This window comes from Enhydra lutris, unplaced genomic scaffold (assembly GCF_002288905.1).
Source record: "Enhydra lutris kenyoni isolate GAN:26980312 unplaced genomic scaffold, ASM228890v2 scaffoldscaffold26, whole genome shotgun sequence".
In the NCBI taxonomy this organism is placed as follows: Eukaryota; Metazoa; Chordata; class Mammalia; order Carnivora; family Mustelidae; genus Enhydra; species Enhydra lutris.
The window spans coordinates 2,451,972-2,472,584 of NW_019154110.1; the positions used below are offsets into that span (position 1 = coordinate 2,451,972).

Consider the following 20,613-nt stretch of genomic DNA (forward strand, 5'->3'; position numbering starts at 1 on the left):
AAAATTTCCAAAACAGAAGGCGAAAAATGGTAAATTGATAAAAAAGAAAAGCCAAAAGGTTTAAGTGTTCCCAGCTGACCATGACCAGACCCTCTGGAGCACAGCACCTGCCAGGAGATGGAAGGCTCAGTCCAGAAGCCTGGCCCTGCAGAGTGAGCCTAAGTACAGAGAGGCCACACGGCCCCAAGAAACAAGCCCCTCCAAGCCCTCTCCTCCCTCAGACAAAAGGTACTGACTGTGGGCCAGCTGCCACTCTAACATTCATAGTTATTTTCTAAAAAACAAAACAAAACAAAACAAAACAAAAAGTGTTGTCTTCAGAACAGCTCCTTCCCGTTTCTCATGGTCTGTATCTATTATCCCATTTAACAGGCTCGCCTTGTCCAGAGGGAGCCTTCCTGAGCCACATTACTCTACCTCTTTGGGCCCGTGGGGCATCTCCTAGCACAAATGAGATGTGATGTGTCCTGGGACGGCTCCAGGTTTACGGGCTATCCTGGTCATCAGATAGAACAGGGCCATTTGTTCCCCTGCAATCCTACAGCTCCCTAAATGTAAAAGCAAAATCAGCAGTGAGTAAGGCGCAGCCAAAGGAGACAAAGGGTTCAAAACAGGTGTTTGGCCTAGTGTTACTCAAGCAGCCTGCATCGGGATCTATTTCCCATATGGGTTGCTGGAATACTGGCTCAGAGAACCCGTCCTTAGGCTCCCCTGACTCTGTCCAGCAGAAGCCATGGGCACACAGTGGGGCGCTGCCTGGTGGGGGTCTATGCTCAGTGCTTCAGCTGTAGGGCTGAGCCCAGAGCTGCATGAGTCTCTGTACGAAACCAGGCCAGAAACACGGCGCAGGTAGCACAGAGGGGAGGGCCAACATGAGGTTATCAGGCGCTGCTGAAGTCAACCAAATACTTCTCAGTAGAGAGACACATTTCTTCTTCCAATCGCATTTCCACTACCTATTATTTCCTTTTGTGACTTACATCTTATTTAGGGGCATTTTCATTTGTTTCATGGCCTATTTTTTCCCCTTGTTACTAAAAAGAAACCAATTTTGAACATGCAGTAACAAGCAGAGGAGTATACATATGTATTTTTATTTTTTCATTATAGAAAGAATGCTCTGTGGTTCCTTGTATTTTATTTCAATACTGTCATGACTGGCCCTAAATAGGTAGGGTCTTCTGGTCTTACCTTAAAACTGAGTGCCACTGCCACTACTCTTCAGCCCAGTGTCCTGAGGGACCAGCCCCCAATACACCTACTCTGAGGCAGGTCTTACAAGAAGGCAAAGAGGGGATGCCACTGACGTCCCAGGATTTTAGGACTAAGAGCGTGGGGGCTCAGGAAGGTAGTAGAGGTGAAGGGTGAACAAGCGAACAGGACTCCAGGCCCAATCTCTGTTCTGACTTCCCTGCTTCAACCAGAGTAGCTGTTTTTCTGCACTTACAGTGGTTGTGTGACCACTGGTAAATCTAAATGAATATAAAAGTGCTAAATAAAAGTGCTAAATGAATATAGCACTTCCCTCCTACAGCTGATGAAGCCCAGCGACTGACCACAGACAAACGTACCTAGCACAGTGTGGAACACACAGAGGATGTTCAAAAATGTTAGCTGTTATTCCATGTGGATTCCACATTAGAATTTGTTAAACAGTTTGGGAGTCCCTGTTTTGGCTCATCTCCCTCATTTAAAAAAACCTGAAAAATGACTTAATTAAAGCATGTAAAAACAAAGAGTATTTTTAAAAAGTGATGGAAATGCATGTGTGTAAAAAAACTTCAAACAAAATACCAGAATAAAATGAAAAAAATAATTCTCTGCTTCTCCACGTACTCTCACTCCAACTTCCTTCCCCCGAACATCCATTGTTATCATTTCTATACCATTTTCTTACACATTTACATTCATAAAGATGCTTTTTGGTTTTTACATGTGGAATTACACCATATATACTAGCTGCAGCTTCCATTTTCCATTTGACAATGTATCTGAGAGGTTTCTTTTTTTTTAAGATTTTATTTTTAATTTTAATTTATTATTTATTTATTTATTTTATTATTTATTTTTATTTATGTGTCAGAGAGTATGTGAACACAGGCAGGGGGAGAGGCAAGGGGAGAGGCAGAGGGAGAAGCAAGCTCCCTGCTGAGCAAGGAGCCTGACGTGGGGCTCGATCCCAAGAACCCAGGATCACAACCTGAGCCAAAGGCAGATGATTAACTGACTGAGCCACCCAGGTGCCCTGAGAGATTTCTTAATTTTATGATAGTACATCTAGATAGATCCCACATTCTACCACTATTCCACAGTACGGATATACCATATTTTATTTAACTATTCTTCAGTGATAAACATTATAGAAACCTTTTTTTTTTTTTGCTTTGAAGGCTGCAGTTCCCCCTCTTTCTTAGTACATCATCCTCTCCATGTATGGATTTTTCTGTAGACCTCATATCTAGATGTAAAACTGTTGCCTCAAAGGGCATGCACATGTTAATTTTTGATACATAAAGACAAGTACCTAAAGACTGCACCAATTTGTCTCCTAGCACTAAGTCTGTATTGTTAGTCTTGTAACTTTTTTGTCAACCTGATAGAAGAAAATGAGTATCCTGTTCTATTTTCTTCATGTTTACTGGCCAACTGTATTTCTTCAGTGAATTTCCTGCTAGACTCTGTACTCATTTTTCTAGTTGGTTACTTGCCTTTTTCTTATTGATTTTAAAGAATTTTTTACTTTGGATATAAATTCTTGGTCTTAGAGCTTAAACTATTGTTTCCTAGTTTGTTATCCCTTAATTACATTAATGGTCTCTTTCATTCTTTTTATATTTTGTGAAATCTTTCAGCTATTTTTCGTTATGGCTTCTGGGTTTGATGTCTTGTTTATCTCCCTTAGTACTCTGTTATTCAAGGCTAGTTTCTTCTAGAAGGCAGTTCACTGAATTATAGCAGGGTCTAGACTGGATCACAAGTGTCTCTTGATGTGTTGGTCCAAGGATTTTCCTATCAAATCATATCACTTCTCCATTACCACTTTTAAAGGAACTTAAGAGGTCTGACTCTCTTGACTTGGATTTCTTCCTCCTTAGCTCCTGTTTTCCTTCTCTCCTCATTCCTGCTGGCCTGCACAAGGTCTGTGTATTTTTTGCATGACTTGGGAACAGAGACGAATCAACCATGATTCCTGCATTCGAGGAGCTCAAAGTCCGTGTGTGTGCATGCCCGTGTGTAATGATGCAAACAGAATTTACTATAAAACATAAAAATTTGGTTTCCTTGTGGATAGGAAATCTGAAGAAAGCATATTGATGTGTTAGCAAGGAGGCTGGGTTTCCAAAAAGAAGTTTTTAGAGAGATGCTTTGAACCTGGTCTTTGCTTAGATAGACATTAAATGATATTAACTAACAACACACACTCCATCTTTCCAACAGAGGAGCCCAGTCCTCAGACCTATGTACCTTTCTGTTTTAATCTTTTAGTGTTTCTCTGACATGCAAATTTGTATACTTGGCTTTCAGGTTTACAGAGACACAATGACCTGGTCTGCTGCCCAAAGACATTAAGAAAACAAATTCTAAGGTAAAACATACCCTCCACGTGATACAAATCAACAGCTGATAAAGTAATACAGTATTTGTGACTAAATAAGTGAGGCTACATGTGGCCACTACTTAAATAAAATGATGACAGGACGTTCTAAACATGTGCAATACTCTGTGTCCCCATTTGCATAATTTAGTGAAATCCCTGGAATGAGGGACTGAGCAGTTGAGCCACTGGAAGGAACCACCAAACTGGTAAAGACTGAAGGGAAGCTCCACCCCCCAACCCCCTGATTTCCTGTCCCAGCTTCCCTCGGGAAGGTCCTACCAGAGTTCCATCTGTCAGGGTGCACCCGGAGAAGCGTTTGGCGAGAAACCCCTCAAAGTTAGTCGTTCTCTGAATAGCAAACAGAAGCAATTTCACTTCAATTTCCTTAGCTCTGGAGCGCATAATCTTGGCAAGTTCTGTCCTTCAAAATAAAGAGATAAGAATGATGTTAAAAAAAAAACCCCAAAAACTGTTCAAGACAGGATAAATGGTTTTAGCTTATATTCCCCCCCAAAAAATGATTTTAGCTTATATCTGCCCCCCAAAAATGTGGCCATTTTAAATCCTGAGGTCTGTTACCAAGCTGAATGTTTGGAGAATAGAGATACATACTCTAAATAAGAATTTGAAGGTGAAATGGCCCACTAGTCAAAAGAAATCAAGGATTAAGGAGATTGATTTGTTTATATGGTCACTACTATTTTTAGATCTTTCAACCTTTCTGTAATTTGTTAATAATGTAAATATAAAGCACTTACTCAGAATTTTACATGCATGTATTTGATGTATGACGTATTTATATATGCATAATTTGACATGTATATATTTTATATGATGTCACAAGTCATTCCTTACTGGATTACAAAGCCCCCTCTTCCAAAGAGTTCAATCACCATCTCTTCACCCAGAGAGCAGGAACCCCGGAACTACAAGTGCGAGGCTACAGTCCCCACGTGAGAAGTGACGTGCACGTGCTCGGGCGGGTCCTGCCTGCGAAGCTTGCGTGCCACTCCAGTGTTCTGCTTCAGAGTGGGAGCTGTGGGGGAGCAGTGACCTGGGAGCTCTTAGGAAGTACTGAGCCACAGTACTGAGCCATGGTTATCTTCCCATACAAAGAAATGGCAAAACCAAACAAAGAGCCTCTGCAAGTCTTTGAAAATTATGTATCTGTAGGATTTTAGCCAAAATTCCAACAATGACAGCTTGGCAGCAACAGGAGCAACATGGCCATTAGCTGCCACTTCGATGGCAGATTTGTGGCTGACTCCCTGCCTCCTGCAGACTGCTTTCTTTGCAGAATTAGTGTGCAAGTCACTGAACTGTAGCCTCAAGAGAATTAGTTATCAATTTCTCAAGGAATGTGCTTTCTTTGCTAATCGGGACTTAGAAAGCAACAACCACAATTGTCCTTTAATCAACATTTAAAGGTTATCTAAACCTATGGTCGCAAATATGCTTCTGAAAACAACAGCCACACAGACTGTAGTACATCAGGAGTGAACTCGAATGCACACTGTGGGCTCTGGGTGATAATGGTCTGTCCCTGCAGGTTTATCAATTTTGACAAATGTATATTTTGGTGGGGGATGTTGATAGAGGGGGGCTATGCACGTGTGGGGGAAGGAGTATATGGGAAATCTTTGTATCTCCCTCTCAATTTTGCTGTGATCCTAAAATTACTCTAAAACAAAATGCATATTAAAAGAAAATAATAAAGCCAATAGCCAATAACCCTTAAGAAATCTGCCCCCCAGGTGTTTAAAGCATACAACTTTATTATATCCTCTGATTTTAAGAAAAATACCTACCATGAATTGTTCTAAGGTGGCTGAGTTATGCTCACACATGGGGCTTTAAAAAAAAAAATTAGCCTGGAGTTAATGTAACTGTGCACTGTGAGAAGGGCATAGATAACTGGGGCGCCTGGGTGGCTCAGTCAGTTAAGCATTTGACTTTGTCTTAGGTCATGATCTCAGGGTCTTGGGATCAAGCCCCATGTCAGGCTTCCTGCTCAGCGAGGAGTCTGCCTGTCTGACTCTCCCTCTGCCCCTCCCCCTGTTTATGCTCTCTCTCTCATTGATAAATTTAAAAATAAAATCTTTAAAAAAAAAAAAAAGAAAGGCATAGATAACTAATAAAACCCAGTTACAAAAAAAAAAAAAAAACAAAAAAAAACCCAGTTACTACCACTGCTGTGGTCAAGCAGCAAGTAAAGAATTAAAAAAAATTGACTCTAGCTTTAGCTTTGTCATGGACACACCAATCTAAACTTCTTGGGTTTTAGCTCTTCAATATAAATGGACTCCCTGGCCCTGGGCTTTGTTCATGAAACTGCAGAGACAGGATGAATGACAGAAGGTCTTTAGGATGCTTAGAACATTCAGATGCCGATATTATTAACTATCCAGACTATAAAAACACTGCATTAGGGGCAGGAAGTTTGTTCAGGAAATATTTCCTGAGTGTCACTGAAGTATGTGTCCCTGTCCCTATGGAACGATGTATGTAGGAGCAAGTCAGAGAAGCATGGATATATACACTGTACACTGATATATATGATAGAGACACAGGAGAAGATGTAGGGTGATGAGTAACAGAGGAAAATCTGGTGGATGAGCCTTGCGTAGGTTAAGTCCAGAAGGCAGGCTGTTCAAGGCAAGGGTCAGGCTACAGGAAAGTTTTAGAGCAAAGACAGGAGCAGATGAAGCTGCTGTGTTTTATACATATTACTCTTAAGTGGGGGAAGAGGGGAGGGGGCTTTAACTATAGGCTACCAGCCCAGGACTCTCATGTACCCTTTATTACTTTTTTCCTAGAAGTTTTACTCTTACTCCACATACAAGCCCTCTCCTCTAGGTTTGGAACTCTGAAGTTGGAGAAGTTGGAATACAGCGGCAGCTGGAGTTCAGGGGTTGATTTTGGATTTATAAAATCTGACTTTCAACAGAAAAAGGGTTGTCTAAAGGGAGAGAGTCCAGCACAGGTGAAGACGTTCTCATTACAATGATGACTCTCCAATAACAACAACAAAAAGGTGGAAATGCTACCCAATTCACAAGATAAGATGGAACCCCCAGACACCAGGGGATTGATTTCAACCAACCAATTTCAATGAACAGTAAAACCAGCAGAGTTGGAATCTACCTTGTGACATGGCAAAATTCTACTGCAATCCTCTCGGTCATGTACCACTCATGTGGAAACATACGGCCATATTTCTCCTCATAGTCCACAAGCTGGCGTTTTATCCAGGCATAGCGTCTGTCGATTTTGTCCAGCCAGGCGACCTTAGGAAGGTAGGAAACAAAATCCACGCAGTGCTCAGAAGTAGTGTTGACAGTTTCAGGAAATAAACAAAAACACAGAACCAAGAAAAACACAACCAATCTCTTTATTTCTCAGTTTTGTTTTATTTTGCTTAATTTTATTTTACTTTATTTTTTAGAGCGGGACACCGAGAATCCCAAGCAGGCTCTATGCCCAGCGCAGAACCCAATGCAGGGCTTGATCTCACAACCCTGAGATCAGAACCTGAGCCAAAATCAAGAGTCCGACACTCAACCAGCACCTGACACTCACCCAGGCACCCCTATTTCTCACAGTTTTAAAGAATCTAGGCTACTTTTTCACTTGATCCAGAGGTTCTTAACTTGGCTCTACGATTAGATTTCAGGGATCTGGAAATTTCCTGAAGCGGAATGCGAAGTTTTATGCACAGGTACATTTTTCTGGGGAGAGGATCTGTAGCTCCCATTAACTTCTTCAAAGGGTCAATGACCTCAAAATGGTTAAGAACCACTGAACTGTACAGTCAGCCCCTAAAATTCACAGTTCAACATCAACATTTTAAGGCAGTAATACTATTAAAATATGAATCAGCAGACTCGAGGGTATTTAATTTTCAATAAAATTCAAATGTAACATCAATTTCATTTGGTTAATACTTACATCTTGGTTTTCTTGAAAAAGTACTAGATATTCTGACAGATGCTGTTTAATAAACTTTTTGATGATTTCTTGTTTGATTCTAGGATCCAAAATATTAGCAACCAGACATGCATCCCGTAGGACATTGCTGGGTCCTCCTGGCCTCTGGGAAAACAAACAACACAGCAGTTCAAGAGCCAGAAACAACCTTTCAATCTCCTGGCCTCTGACAGCTGCTATTTCTTGTTCCTCTCTTGAAGTTATTATTACTTCCATTCCCCTGACACTTACTCTTTTGCTGTGGATGGATATTTTAGTTACTTGCTACTCAATGAAAGAATGATTAAGCTAGTATGTAGTAGCCAATATAAAAGCTACTCTGTGAATCAGCAAGGAGACACTGTGGAAACAGGGCCAGCAATGGTCATAGGAAATTCTGTTTTCTGAATACAAAAACTGAAATCGCCTTGGTGAAGAGCCACACGTCTCAGAAGGACACCACTCTTACTCCCCACATGCCACTTTCCCCTGATTCCAAACTCCGATTCCTATTCTTAAAGTGCCATATTTGTGCCAAAAGTGCAGTGGCATTTAAAATCTAAAACCAGGTTCCAAACTGCCAGACTTGTTTGGCTGTCAACAACCGAGGCAGGTAGCCAGAAGTAAAATATTAGTATACTGGTCCCTTGATCTGAAAGGCATTAGAAGGCTACTGCCTTCTGAGGGGCCACATTGATACATCACGATGGGAAGGCCTTTATTATTACTGAAGGCAATGCAATCTAGCCAACTTTTCTTTATAGTAACTCACTGAATGAACATGGTTGGCGGGGTGGACTAGAACAAAAAGAACACATGGAATCTACTCTTGGCTTGACTAGATAGCTGTGTGGCTTTGGCGCAATTACTGAAACTCATCTGAAAAATAAATGAAAAAAAAAAAAGGACTTCAATTAGGTGATGATTAACGTTCTTTCAAATCTTTATGACTCTTTGGGTAAACTCTGTCCAATAATGTGTCTGTCTCGACTGAAGTTCAAGAGTTTTGTTAAGTGTTACTAAGCTGCCTGAGAGCTAAACTGTTAGGATGCTGACTCACTCTGTGCTGAATGGTTGTTATGCCATCTGCTGAGTGCTCTGACTGCCCACCTCTTGCTTCTGGATGAAAGTGTTTGATCTGATAGAGAAGTCACAGAAGCCGAAACCTATGGGCTCATGGATTCAGATATCTTCATTTAAAAAGGGCTTAGTAGGTTACCTTGTACAATTTTTACCTTACACAAATTTTATTTGTGAAATAGGAATAGCAACACAAGGCCTTTAAGAAAAGACCAGTCACTGAAAAGGAGAATAGAAAACTTAAAAAAAAAAAAAAAATTAAGTTACCCAGCCACAGAAAAAGTAAGCAAGTTGTTAAAGAAAACCATTTTAACTTCATCTGCCTGGTGGGATCTGAGAAAAAGACATAAAGTAGGTCATGACTAGTTTCTTCTGAAACATAAAGCTAGGTTTCATTCATATCTTTCTGAAGCTCCAAGAAACTGGGCTAGATACCAGAGTATAGTAAAGCAGACTCTGGGCTAAGAACAGTCTGGGCTAAGAACAGTTTATAGTTTGTGAATGTCCTGCAATCCCTTTTTACAGAATGGCTTTCCAACATCCACTCCCCACAGTTGTAGCAAATGAATAAAGAATATAAAGTCCTGAGAGGAACATGTTTTACAAATAAAATAACTGATTACTAGAAGGCAGCCATTAACCTATACAGACATTAAAATCCAGAGCAGGTTTCCTATAGGAAGTAATCTACAAAGCCGGGGCAGCTACCCCCACCTACTTCCTAAGTTTCTTTCATGGAGCACAAAGAAAAATGATCAAGATATTTCCGGTTATTGAATTATAAAGCAGGTCCAGGAAATGTCCCTTGGCTTAGTAAATGAACATATACCCCCACCTCCACTCGCCAAGTGCAGTGAGGAACGCTGCTTGCCTGTGTGTGCTCTAGTTCATTTCTGTGTTGAATAATTCTTTCTCTTGAAATAGCTCAAATAATAGAGAAAAAAAGCTTCTAAAGGTTCTTCTCTCCCCAACACATGCAAAGCATTAAGATTACATCTGCTACAATTTGAAAGATAGAGCTAAAAGCAGTTACCCAGGCACAGTGACAGCCAAGTGAGGCAAGCTTGTTATGGAAGAAGTGTAACCATAGCCCACAAGCAAAATACCAGGGCCTTCTCAGACACAACACAAACAGCCATGCCACCAGCGAGAGTTAAAGGGATTAATCCCAAAGAACAGGCTTCTGATCATTAAAAGTGAGTCTCCTGTGTCGCTCTGAGAGTTACATAAGCCTGTGGATGCTCCTCCCAGCTGTCTCTTCACCAAACTGAAACCAATAAGTTATGTAACGATTCTAAAAAACACTGCGGCTTGAAAAAAAAAATTTTTTTTAACACAGGCATGAGAAAAAAGAAATTTGCTGGGCAGATGAGATACTAGGCTTGACACATATTAAATTAAACCAAAATAAATCCTCGCTCTTTGATGCTGGAAGACCACAGATGAAGAACCAACATTGCTTTGGGATATTTAAAATCAAGGATGGTCTCATCACCCCAAACCTCTAGCAGACAGACTTATGGCTACCAGCAGGCACTTTTGGAATGGTAAAGGAAGAGTCACGGCAGAGAATGTGAATTAGGCAAGAATGGTGATAACTTCTAAGACTGGATGGAAAATAATACCTTGGTGCCCTGGGAAGGAAATGCTTCTTCAAAATCAGCCAGGATTTGCTGTCCTAACTCAGTCTGGGCAGCCTTCACTCTGCAGGGAAAAGAGAACATGTCATTGCCTGGTGTCATTTTCATATATCCATAAGTAAGTATGCAAAGATCGATTGGGCTCAGATTGGGTGGTGGCTAGAGAAGAGAGGTCACGCACTAGTTAGTAGCGGCTTTATGACCAGGACCCAGGCATCTGATTTACTCCCATGATGGATTTTCTATATCCCAAAGTTTTTCTAGGCTAACCCTCACCTGGTGTAAGGGAGTATATGTTTATCTTTCTAAGGTGTCATCACGTAGTCACGCCATGAGAAAATGCTACGTAAGAACCCCCAATCCAATAGAAATCCATGTTGGATTACTGCTAGGGCTGCGTCCCTGCTCCTTGGAGTCCAGAACGCAGGAGGACTCCAACCTGCCTCAGAGATGCTGCTTTTTCAACCCGTAAGTCAACATCAGGATCCTAAGTTTTAACGAATGAACAAAAGAAGGGGCGCCTGGGTGGCTTAGTCAGTTAAGCCTCTGACTCGGTTTTGGCTCAGGTCATGATCTTGTGGTGGTGGGATCAAGCCCTGGGTTGGTTCTCTCTCCCTCTCCCTCCTGCTCTTGTGCGCTCCCTTGCTCAAATAAATAAATAAATAAATAAAATCTTAAAACAACAACAAATGAGCAAAAGGAATGTTTTCTAAAGTAAAAAGAAGATTCGAAAGACAAAATGAGCTGTTACTTGGGAGTGAAGGCCACTGAATGAAGGCTGAAGTTCACTCAGAAGCCTGGCTGAAAACAAAAATGAGCTCAATAGGAAAGGTCAGTACCTAACCTGGCATTTGCGTGTCTACCAGGAGCTCAAAAAATACTTGTCGGCTGAAATGAGAGGAGAGAGGAGAAGCAGCTGGCATGAGAAAGGAACTGTGCATGTCAGCACCACCTGCAATGATCACGTCCTCCCCCGGCCAGGGAGCTGGATGCCTCCCGCCAGCCATTCTCACAGAGCTCACTGCCCCGAGCCTGAGATAAATATTTTACCCCTGCTAGAAGCGCCATAAAATCGTGTTCTTCCTTTTTTGGTCTCCACCCTGTTACTTTGGAATTAACTTTTGAAGTTTCTAGAAATAGCGAATAGCTCAAAACCACAGTTTCTTGGGCTATTCAGCAGTGGCTGGCAACAAACTGAGAAATTTTTTTGTTAAATGAGGGGACAGGCAGGACCCCAAACAATCTGGTTTTTTTCTGTGGCATCGTTATAATTATGCTTTACTTCAGGTACTTTTCAGGGTTTTTTCACCAACTTCAAAACTTTTAAAACCACTCTTACAGGTGGCTTTGCAGCCTCTTTAGTCACTCAGTGACAGAGATACGGCTGTTACCGGAGCGGCCCCCAGATCATAAGCAGGGCCAGCCACTTCAAGATGCCGAATGCACAGTGGGAAGTATGCCCTGAGTGTGAGCTCTGACAGGAGAGCAGAGAACATGCTTATGTAAAACTACCTCAGAGGTCTTGTGACTCCACATAATGGGCCAGGCAGACAGCCTCCCCTGGGCCAGATCACAAGACAGAACTTCCAGAGCCTCTGGCCCCTCTGCTCCTGCTTGCCTCTTGGCACCACAAGGAGAGAGCACCAGTTCCTCCCAAGCCACAGGGACAGTTCCTGGAGGGGAAGTTCTACCCACCCCCCCGTCAGGGACATTCCCGGTCATACTCTCATGGCTCCTGAGCACCTCAGTGGTATGAAGTTTCCTCCGCCCTTTACACCCTCCCCCCTCACCCCAACTCCACCCAGCAAAAGCTGGGGTACCTGAAAAGACAACCAGAGCCTATGGTAAGGCTGGGTACTTCCAGAGTGCAGAAGACGGGGGAAGTACAAGAGTATGACTGGCAGATCCCCCTGTCATCTTCTTCAGTCCATTTCCAAAGTCACGTCTTGAGACAGTCTAGACTTAGCTCTGCCACCAGCGAGCCGCATGTGAACAAGTCATTTCCCTTACCTGGGCCACAACTGAGAAGATTTGTGAAGTAAGAGGGTGGGGATGCAGGCCTGGACCGGATGCCTCTCACTGTCCTCAGGGGGACCGCTTATGCCTTTGCACCCACCTTCACGGCGAGCTGGCAACAGCAGACCCCTGCATTGGTGATTGCAAGTGGGACCTATGGCTAATGCAGGAGCAGAAGAGTGGGCTTTGGAACATAGACGTTTTCCAAGTGTCCGTGGATGACTTGGATGAAAGAGCAACCATGTCCCCCTTACTGATGTTAGTGACGACATCTATAAACCCCAACCAGGCCTCCATGCATTTTCAGGGTGAGACATGAACAGCAGCCTTTACCATCAGTTGCCTCAACAGGATCCTAGAAAGAAGTCAACACTAAAAGAACACATCTTCGGCCACACTCCTCCCTCTGCTAACAAGGAAAAGGAAGTTCCTATGGTAAACAGATGGGACCAGCTGAGACGCTGGTAGCAGAAGAGTTGAGCTATCCTGATTTTCGTAAGAATGATTAAGAAACCTATCTAAGGGGCGCCTGGGTGGCTCGGTGGGTTAAGCCTCTGCCTTTGGCCCAGGTCATGATCCCGGGGTCCTGGGGTCGAGCCCCGCATCTGGCTCTCTGTTCAGCGGGGAACCTGCTTCCCTTCCTCTCTCTCTGCCTGCCTCTCTGCCTACTTGTGATTTCTGTCAAATAAATGAATAAAATCTAAAAAAAAAAAAAAAAAAGAAAAAAAGAAATCTATCTAAAACTAACAGAGAAGAGAGTAAATAAAAATTCCTCCCAGTATCCAAGTAAGTCCAGTCCACTTAGATGCTTACAACTCAGGGTTGATCGTACTTAGAAAACAAAGGAGTCACTATGCTCCTCAGAAAGGAAGGTCAACCAATGACTTCTAGCACCTGCCATACCATCTGACAAAGGACTGTTCAAAGATGACCTTTCCTGGGACGCCTAGGTGGCTCAGTCGGTTAAGAGTCTGCCTTCGGCTCAGGTCATGATCCCAGGGTCCTGGCATCCAGTCCCGCATCGGGTTCCTTGCTCACCAGGGAGCCTGCTTCTCTTTCTGCCTGCTGCTCCCCCTGCTTGTGTTCCCTCTGACAAATAAATTTAAAAAACAAAAACAAAAACAAAGGTGACCTTTCCTACATGTGTTATCAGTTTGCACAGTGGGTGGCAGCAGAAGGATACAGCAAATTATGAAAATTATTTAGACATTTGTAGATAAAGTAATCCTGATGCTTCCATTACCTTGTAAATGCCCCAAGGGAAATACCCTCAGGACTTCACAGTGAACTGACCTCCTAAACACACAGTCCTTCCTGGACAGAATGGCTAATGAGTCAGATTAGTCAGATGCTCTATTTCCAAACAGACAGGCTTTATAAAGAATCTGAATCCAGAATCTTAAGTGTGATTCTGGGGGACAATGAGGCAAAACCCTTAAGCTTTTGAAACTGAAATTCTTTCAGAAAGGACTTGTTGAAGTCACACAGCTAGTCAGGCCGTTTCATTCTCTAATTTCTTTCATTGCTACACCATGGAACCCCCCGTCCCCTCCTGCCTGCTAAGTACCTCTTCCATGTAAGAGGTTAGTTATAGCCCCGACAAATATTATTTTTTTTTCCGAAAAATATTTTTTAGTTCAAGAGTTTTATCGGTTTCAAGAGAGTGCAAGAATCTTCCACTCTTTCTCAGGAAATACTGATTACTAGAAACATTTGCTCTCATGGATATTCTTAAGCCAGGAGGCTCTGAAATGTAAAGATGATATCAAAGAAAAAAAAAATCTTTCCCTCAATGCTACATTAACATTTAAGCATTTTCCAGAAGGGTAGCTGGAAGAAATAGCTACATTCAAATCAAAGTCCATGAACTTCATATTTCAAATGTACAGGCAAAGGTTTCAGAGCACAACCTTTCATGTGACTACTACGATTTATAGAGAGCAAGCTATTAAACTGGAGAAACTAAAGCAATGTACAGAGCATAACTCTGCTGCCTTCTCTCCTGCCCCCCAACAAACAGCTATTTCTATCATTTCCAGATGGTTCTACCATCACTGTGCAAACATAAGGGAGAAGAATTCACCAGAAAAGATGCTAAAAATAAGAAATCTGGACTTTCCTCAAACTTTGAGTACCTCTTGAAAAACAATTGTAGTCAAGCACTAAAAACCAGAGATTTCTTGTGTTTAGTGTTACTTAATAACACATATTTATTCTGTTTTAACCTACACAAATTTTTTGCTAATAGGAGTTACGAAATGAACTAAAAGAAAAGTTAAGTCCTCCTGTTGGCAGCAACGCTACATGATAATGAATGTTTGGAGCACTGAAATACATTGCCAGAATGTCAGATTGTCTCTTTTTAAGGAGAATGTCTTACAACAGTTATCACAAAGTTCTTTCAAATTTATAAAAACCACCTCTTTGAAAAATGTTAAAAAGCAGAGTCCTAAAAGACTGCATCCTCTTATTCGTCCCTACATTGCTTTTTTAGGGATAGAATTTAGTTCTGCTATATTCCTGCCATCCAACAATGCCACCCAACACAACCAATTTTTTTTTTTTTTAAGATTTTAAAAATTTATTTGGCAGAGAGAGAGAGACAGCGAGAGAGGGAACACAAGCAGAGGGAGTCGGAGAGGGAGAAGCAGGCCTCCCACCAAGCAGGAAGCCTGATTCGGGGGTCGATCCTAGGATCCTGGGACCATAACCTGAGCCAAAGGCAGACGCTTAACAACTGAGACACCCATACGCCCCAATGCAACCAACTGATAATAAACGCCTCCCCAGATCTCCTTGGCCTCATGGTTACTGTCTTGGTGAGGTTCTTATCTTTTCTGGTCTAGAACATAGTCTCAATCTCCAGTCCTTTATAGCTACAGTCCATAAGACTTCTACAAAACACAAATGAGGTCATGCCCCTCCCTACTTAAGATACTTCCTGTCCACAAAATAAAGAATAGACTCTTTCACAAGGTGTATAAAATGCGACTCTACCTACCTATGCAGACTTTCACACTCTGCTGTCTTCCAAAGTACCACGATGTTCTCTATTTTTCCTCCTCTGTTCTTGTCTTGCTGGTAAGATCTTACCTATTCTTTTAAGATCAGATGAAAACTGAATTCTTCCGTGACCCTGCCCTCAGCCCCTGAAGGCTGAGTCCTTCAGTTCCTCTTCTGAGATCTGGCTATTGCTTGTACTGCATCTACCACTTCTGTTGTATCTATGCCACACTAGAATTTTCAACTAGTGTCTCTCTTCTGCACACAACAATGGTGAACTCCTTGAGGGCACAGAGTATGTATTTCTTACTTTGTGTTTTCAATACCCTAGCACGGGCCCTAGGACACAGAAAGTCCATAGTGTGTATCTATTAGGTAAATGAAGGAAAGAATAAGTGAATGGGGGAAAAAAAGATCAACTCTGGACTGTCACAAGGGTAAGGGGAGGTGATAGTGACTTCCCTTCCGTTCTCCTCCCCCATCCCCTGAGAACAAGTCTGCCTTCTCCATCTGAGTCTCCTTCTTTCCGGCAGCTCATAAGGCTCTGTTTGTCTGCTCTCTTTGCTACTTCATGCCCCCATGTGATATGGCGGTTGGCCAGTTCTAAGTGTGAAGGAGTAAGGAAGGATGGGGGAAAGGGTGGTGATTTCCCTAGTATTCTGCCAAGCTCTGTTCTTACATTCCCTAATAGTCCTCTGGCATTTCCACTCTAAGATGGCACATGCTGCAACCTCCCCTTCCTGTCCCAGGTCCTTAGAAATAATAAAAAGGTTTTAATAAAAATCCAGAACCAGGCAAGAAAAGAAGAAGCATGCTAGAAACTCAGAACTACCTGGTAGCACGGGCTTGAAGAAGGAAACCACTGCTGCAAACTGTTTTTCAAAAACGGAAGACATGAGGATAGCGGATCCCATGAGTGGGAGAGGCCCTGAAGCAAATGCCAGCACGCTATGTTGGCCTCTTGCAAGGGGAGTAATGAAGCCAGCCGGTGTCCAGGTCTGCATCCCTGCCTTGAACGCTCAGGTCATGGAATGGGTATGGGTCTGAGAACCTCCGCAGTGGCCAGAGGGCTGCCAACATCCAGGCCGATCAGGGAGCCCCCAAGCCCAGCAGATCAGCCACTAGCATATCCACCTGGCAACTCCTCCAGCTCCAGACCCATCTCACCTAAGAAGAGCTATCTGTGGCTCTTAGCTGAGCAGCACGTTCCACCCCTCTCTTAGCAGGTGGCAATAGAAGAGCAACCCTGATCAGGATGACAGAGAATCTCAAAGCCAAAAATGAGCTTTCAGTTAGAAATCACCAAACACTGGAGGAATGCCAATGCCAAGAAAGAGTCACCATGCTCAACAAACCGAAAACCTTCTATCAGAGGACAAAGAAACAGAACAGGCAAATCAGAGCTTTAAAATACATATAATCTGGGGCACCTGGGTGGCTCAGTTGGTTGCATGGCTGACTCCTGATTTTGGCTGGGGTCATGATCTCAGTCAAAGTTGTGGGATCATGCCCTGTGCTGGGCTTTGCACTGGGCATGGAGCCTGCTTCAGATTCTCTCTCGCCCTCTCCCTCTGTATCACCCCCTCGTCCTCCCGAAAGAAAGAAAGAAAGAAAGACAGACTTAGAAGTTCCAATATTCACATAATAGAAATTCCACAAAGAGAAAGCACAGAGAACAAAGCACAGAAACTACTCAAAGAAACAGAAGAAAGTGATTCCTCAGAACTTAAGAAACTCATGAGTCTTCAGACTGAAGATACGGTAAGTACAGAGCAACATGAAGGATAAGAGACCTATATCCTAGTAAAATTCCTGACCAGCCCCTCTCCCTAATCTCAAAGGCTTCCAGAGCAAAATAAAAATCAAATGAAAATAGATTACCTTATTAAGGAGTTAAGAATAAGACTGACCAGATTTTTAACAGGCAACAAGAAATGCCAGACCAAAGATTCGCCCAGTCTATCATACAACAGCTAATGGGTAGAAGCAATCTGTGTGTCCACCCACAGATGAATGGATGAACAAAATGTAGTGTATATATACAGTGAAATATTCAGCCTTAAAAAGGTATGAAATTCGGAGACATTCTACAACGCGAAGAAACCCTGAAACATTGTACTAAGTAAAATAAGCCAGACACAAAAGAACAAATATTGTTTGATTCCATTTATATGAGGTACCTACACTAGGCAACTCAGAGAAACATAAAATAGAACACAGATTCCCAGAGATGGGAAAGGAGATAATGGGTGTTACTCTTTAATGGATAAGAGTTTCTGTTTGGGGTAATGAAAAAGTTTTAGAAATAGAAGTGGTGATGGTTGTATAATACTGTGAATATAATTAACACCGCTGAGTTGCACACTTGAAAATTATTAACATGGTATATCTTATGTATATATTAACATGATTTAAACAAAAGGAAAAAAAGAAATAAGAAACCTGAATAGACCAATTAATAATCATGGAAGAAATCACAGTGAGAGTCAAAGATCTACCTTTAAGAGAGTAACACACCCACATGGTTTTACAGGCAAGATCTACCAGCTCTGACAAAGTATCAATGTCCAGAATATACAGAAACAATAAGAAAGGAATAAATAACTCAACAGACAAAAAGGCAAGGGGTAACAGGCATTTCAGAGGAAACACAAATGGCCAATAATCAAAAGAGCACTAGTGTCAGTAGTCACCAGGGAAAAGGAAATGAAAGGAACGCGATGCTATTTTTCATCCACCAGTTAAATAAAACAGGAAAACTGACAATACAAAGCTTTCTTGAAGGTAAGGGGAGTGGCATTCACCACTCTGCAGATGGTACTATAAAATAGATAATGCCTCTTGGGAAGGTAAATGTGCAGTGGTTATTAAAATTTTAATTGGACTTTACCCATGACATAATCTTTCCTAGGGAAATATTTATCGATGTGCAAAAAGGGATCACTTTTAAAGATTAGAAACAAACAACCTAGTGATAGGAAAATTATTAAATAATCTGTGGTATGTTATACTACAGAATTCCAGGCATCAATTATAAAGAACGAGGTAGGGGCGCCTGGGTTGCTCAGTTGGTTAAACATCTGCCTTTGGCTCAGATCATGATTCCAGGATCTTGGGATCGAGTCCCATGTCGAGTTTCCTGCTCAGTGGGGAGTCTGCTTCTCCCTCTGTCTCTCCCCTCTATTTGTGCTCTCTCTCTCACGTGCGTGCGCTCGTTCTTTCTCTCACAAAAATAAAATCTTTAAAAAATAAAATAAATTTAAAAGAATAAAAAGAACAAGGTAGGTTTGTATATCAGTGTGGAAAATCTCTAAAATACATCGTGAGGGTAAAACCAAAAGTTTCAGAATGAAGCATATGGTATGAAACCATTTATTAAAACCAAACAGCCCAAACCCACAAACTGAAACTACAGATTTCTGTAAATGCACAGATAAAAATCGAGAGGAATCCACATTCACTTGATAATAGTCACTCCTGTCACTGCCTGTACAGACAGCACTAGGATCCCAGGGAAAGCTAAAGGGGACTTTAGTTCCATCTGTATATTTATTTGGCTTTTTTTTAAATAAAGAAAATGCATACCTATATTACTTACATAATTACTTACATGATTAAAAATATAGAAACTTAAGGAAAAAGAGGCCTGTGGCAATCAGGCCTGATTAAGAAGACAGAAATGAGAATGCTGGCTGCTGTCAAGGGCCCAGCCCCTTTGTCTCTTCTTTGTTCAAGAAAGGTTAGGATTCGTCAATTGTGACCATCTCTGCCTCCTCAGTATTCTCGCCACGGCTATTTCTAATAGAAAACACACTCAATTCACTCCTCTCTTATTCTCTTTTAGAATCTTCACCTTCCTTCTAAGTATCAGGTCTCCTTCCTACTGGCTCTGAATCTGGGACTGAAACTTCCCAGAGGTAGGAAGAAAAGAAGAGGCGAAGTCATCATTTTGTCACATCTGAAGTTCTAGTGGCAAATGAGACTTTCCAAAAACTGCCACAGCAGTACAGCCCGTCCCACGTGCTCTTTTCATCAATGAGACTTTGCTGTTCCTCCGAGTGAGGGGCTGGGGGGAGACTACGTTCCTTCCTCTAATCCTGGCTGCCTTGTGACTCCCTCCCACAGTGACTTCCAAGGCCTAGTTCTCTTGGGAGGCCCATTCTTGGGACCCAGCCACCTAACCCTGAGGAAGACCAATGGAAGACAAACCAGCCGAGCTCCCAGCGGACAACAAGCTCCAACTGGCCAGTCACTAGAGTGATCCCTGGATCCCTCAGGCCCCCTCCTGACCCACCCCAGCTGATGCTGCATGGAGCGGAAGTGAGAAACATTCCTGCTGAGGCAGGTTAAATTACACAAGTGAAATACCTGTCGTTGTGAGCCACTAAGTGTGGTGGTGGTTTGTTATAAGGAAAGAGACAACTGGAACAGTTTTCCTCACAAATGTGGATGTCCACCTACATAATTCGCCAGCTGCCCCTCCAATGATGCCAGGCCAGCAACAGTCCAAGAGAGATTGCTTTAGAAGACATAGTAAGGAGTGGGAAAGGGGTGTAGACATCTATATCCCACCAAGTTACATGAGATGACATCTGAGGGTCCCTCTTACAAGAAGATGCTGCAGTGAACATACTGAGCTAGGTGCTGAAGCACATCCCAGCGCCATCTTCCTCTAAAGCAGAAGACTGTCTTCTCCAGCGACATTTTACCTTTCAGAAAGCTGCCGGATCTGTGGAATTCCCATATACTTGTGGAAGTGCTCCAGAACATTCATCACACCCTGAAGAAGGTTAGCAACTTCTCCATATTGTCTTCGCCTGGTCATAGCTCTGCAAGGGAATAAGAAGTTGAGAATCTAGAAACACACGAAGGACACAAGATACAGATATGGAACAACCTACTCTGAGCTCCAAAACAGACATCAACTTGATGTGGTAACCATTTACTGAGCACTAACTGTATACGGTCTCGCACACTGGAGGTGGGGAAAAAAAAAGAACTAATCAAACGCCTCAAAGTGGTATCACTTAGTAAGAGAGACACAGCCAAGTACATGAGTGGGATAAACTGAGTTCTCAACAGAAATACACATTATGTGCTATGGGAGGTACAAAAGAATGTGTGGGTGATGGATTCTCATTGGGTGGGGACACAGAATCTGGGAAGACTGTGGATTTGGGTTGGGTATTACGGGATTAGCAGACTTTTGACAGAAAACAGGGATAGGAATGTTACTATCTAAGGATTACAGCATATGGGCAAACCAAACACATCTTCCCAAGATACAACAAAGTACATTTTAAGGCATTT

General features: G+C 42.4%; 1 protein-coding gene across 2 annotated transcripts in view; it reads right to left on the bottom strand.

Annotated features, from left to right (window-relative positions):
* LOC111151584 (VPS53, GARP complex subunit) overlaps positions 1–20,613 on the bottom strand; it is a 142,350-nt gene that overhangs the window by 80,781 nt on the left and 40,956 nt on the right. For both annotated transcript variants that reach the window (XM_022509660.1, XM_022509661.1), the window contains 5 exons: positions 20,013–20,132; positions 10,270–10,348; positions 7,547–7,690; positions 6,743–6,885; positions 3,878–4,019 (listed from right to left, as the gene is read on the bottom strand). In XM_022509660.1, the coding sequence (XP_022365368.1) occupies positions 3,878–4,019; positions 6,743–6,885; positions 7,547–7,690; positions 10,270–10,348; positions 20,013–20,132 (628 nt within the window). The remainder of the gene's footprint in view (positions 1–3,877; positions 4,020–6,742; positions 6,886–7,546; positions 7,691–10,269; positions 10,349–20,012; positions 20,133–20,613) is intronic.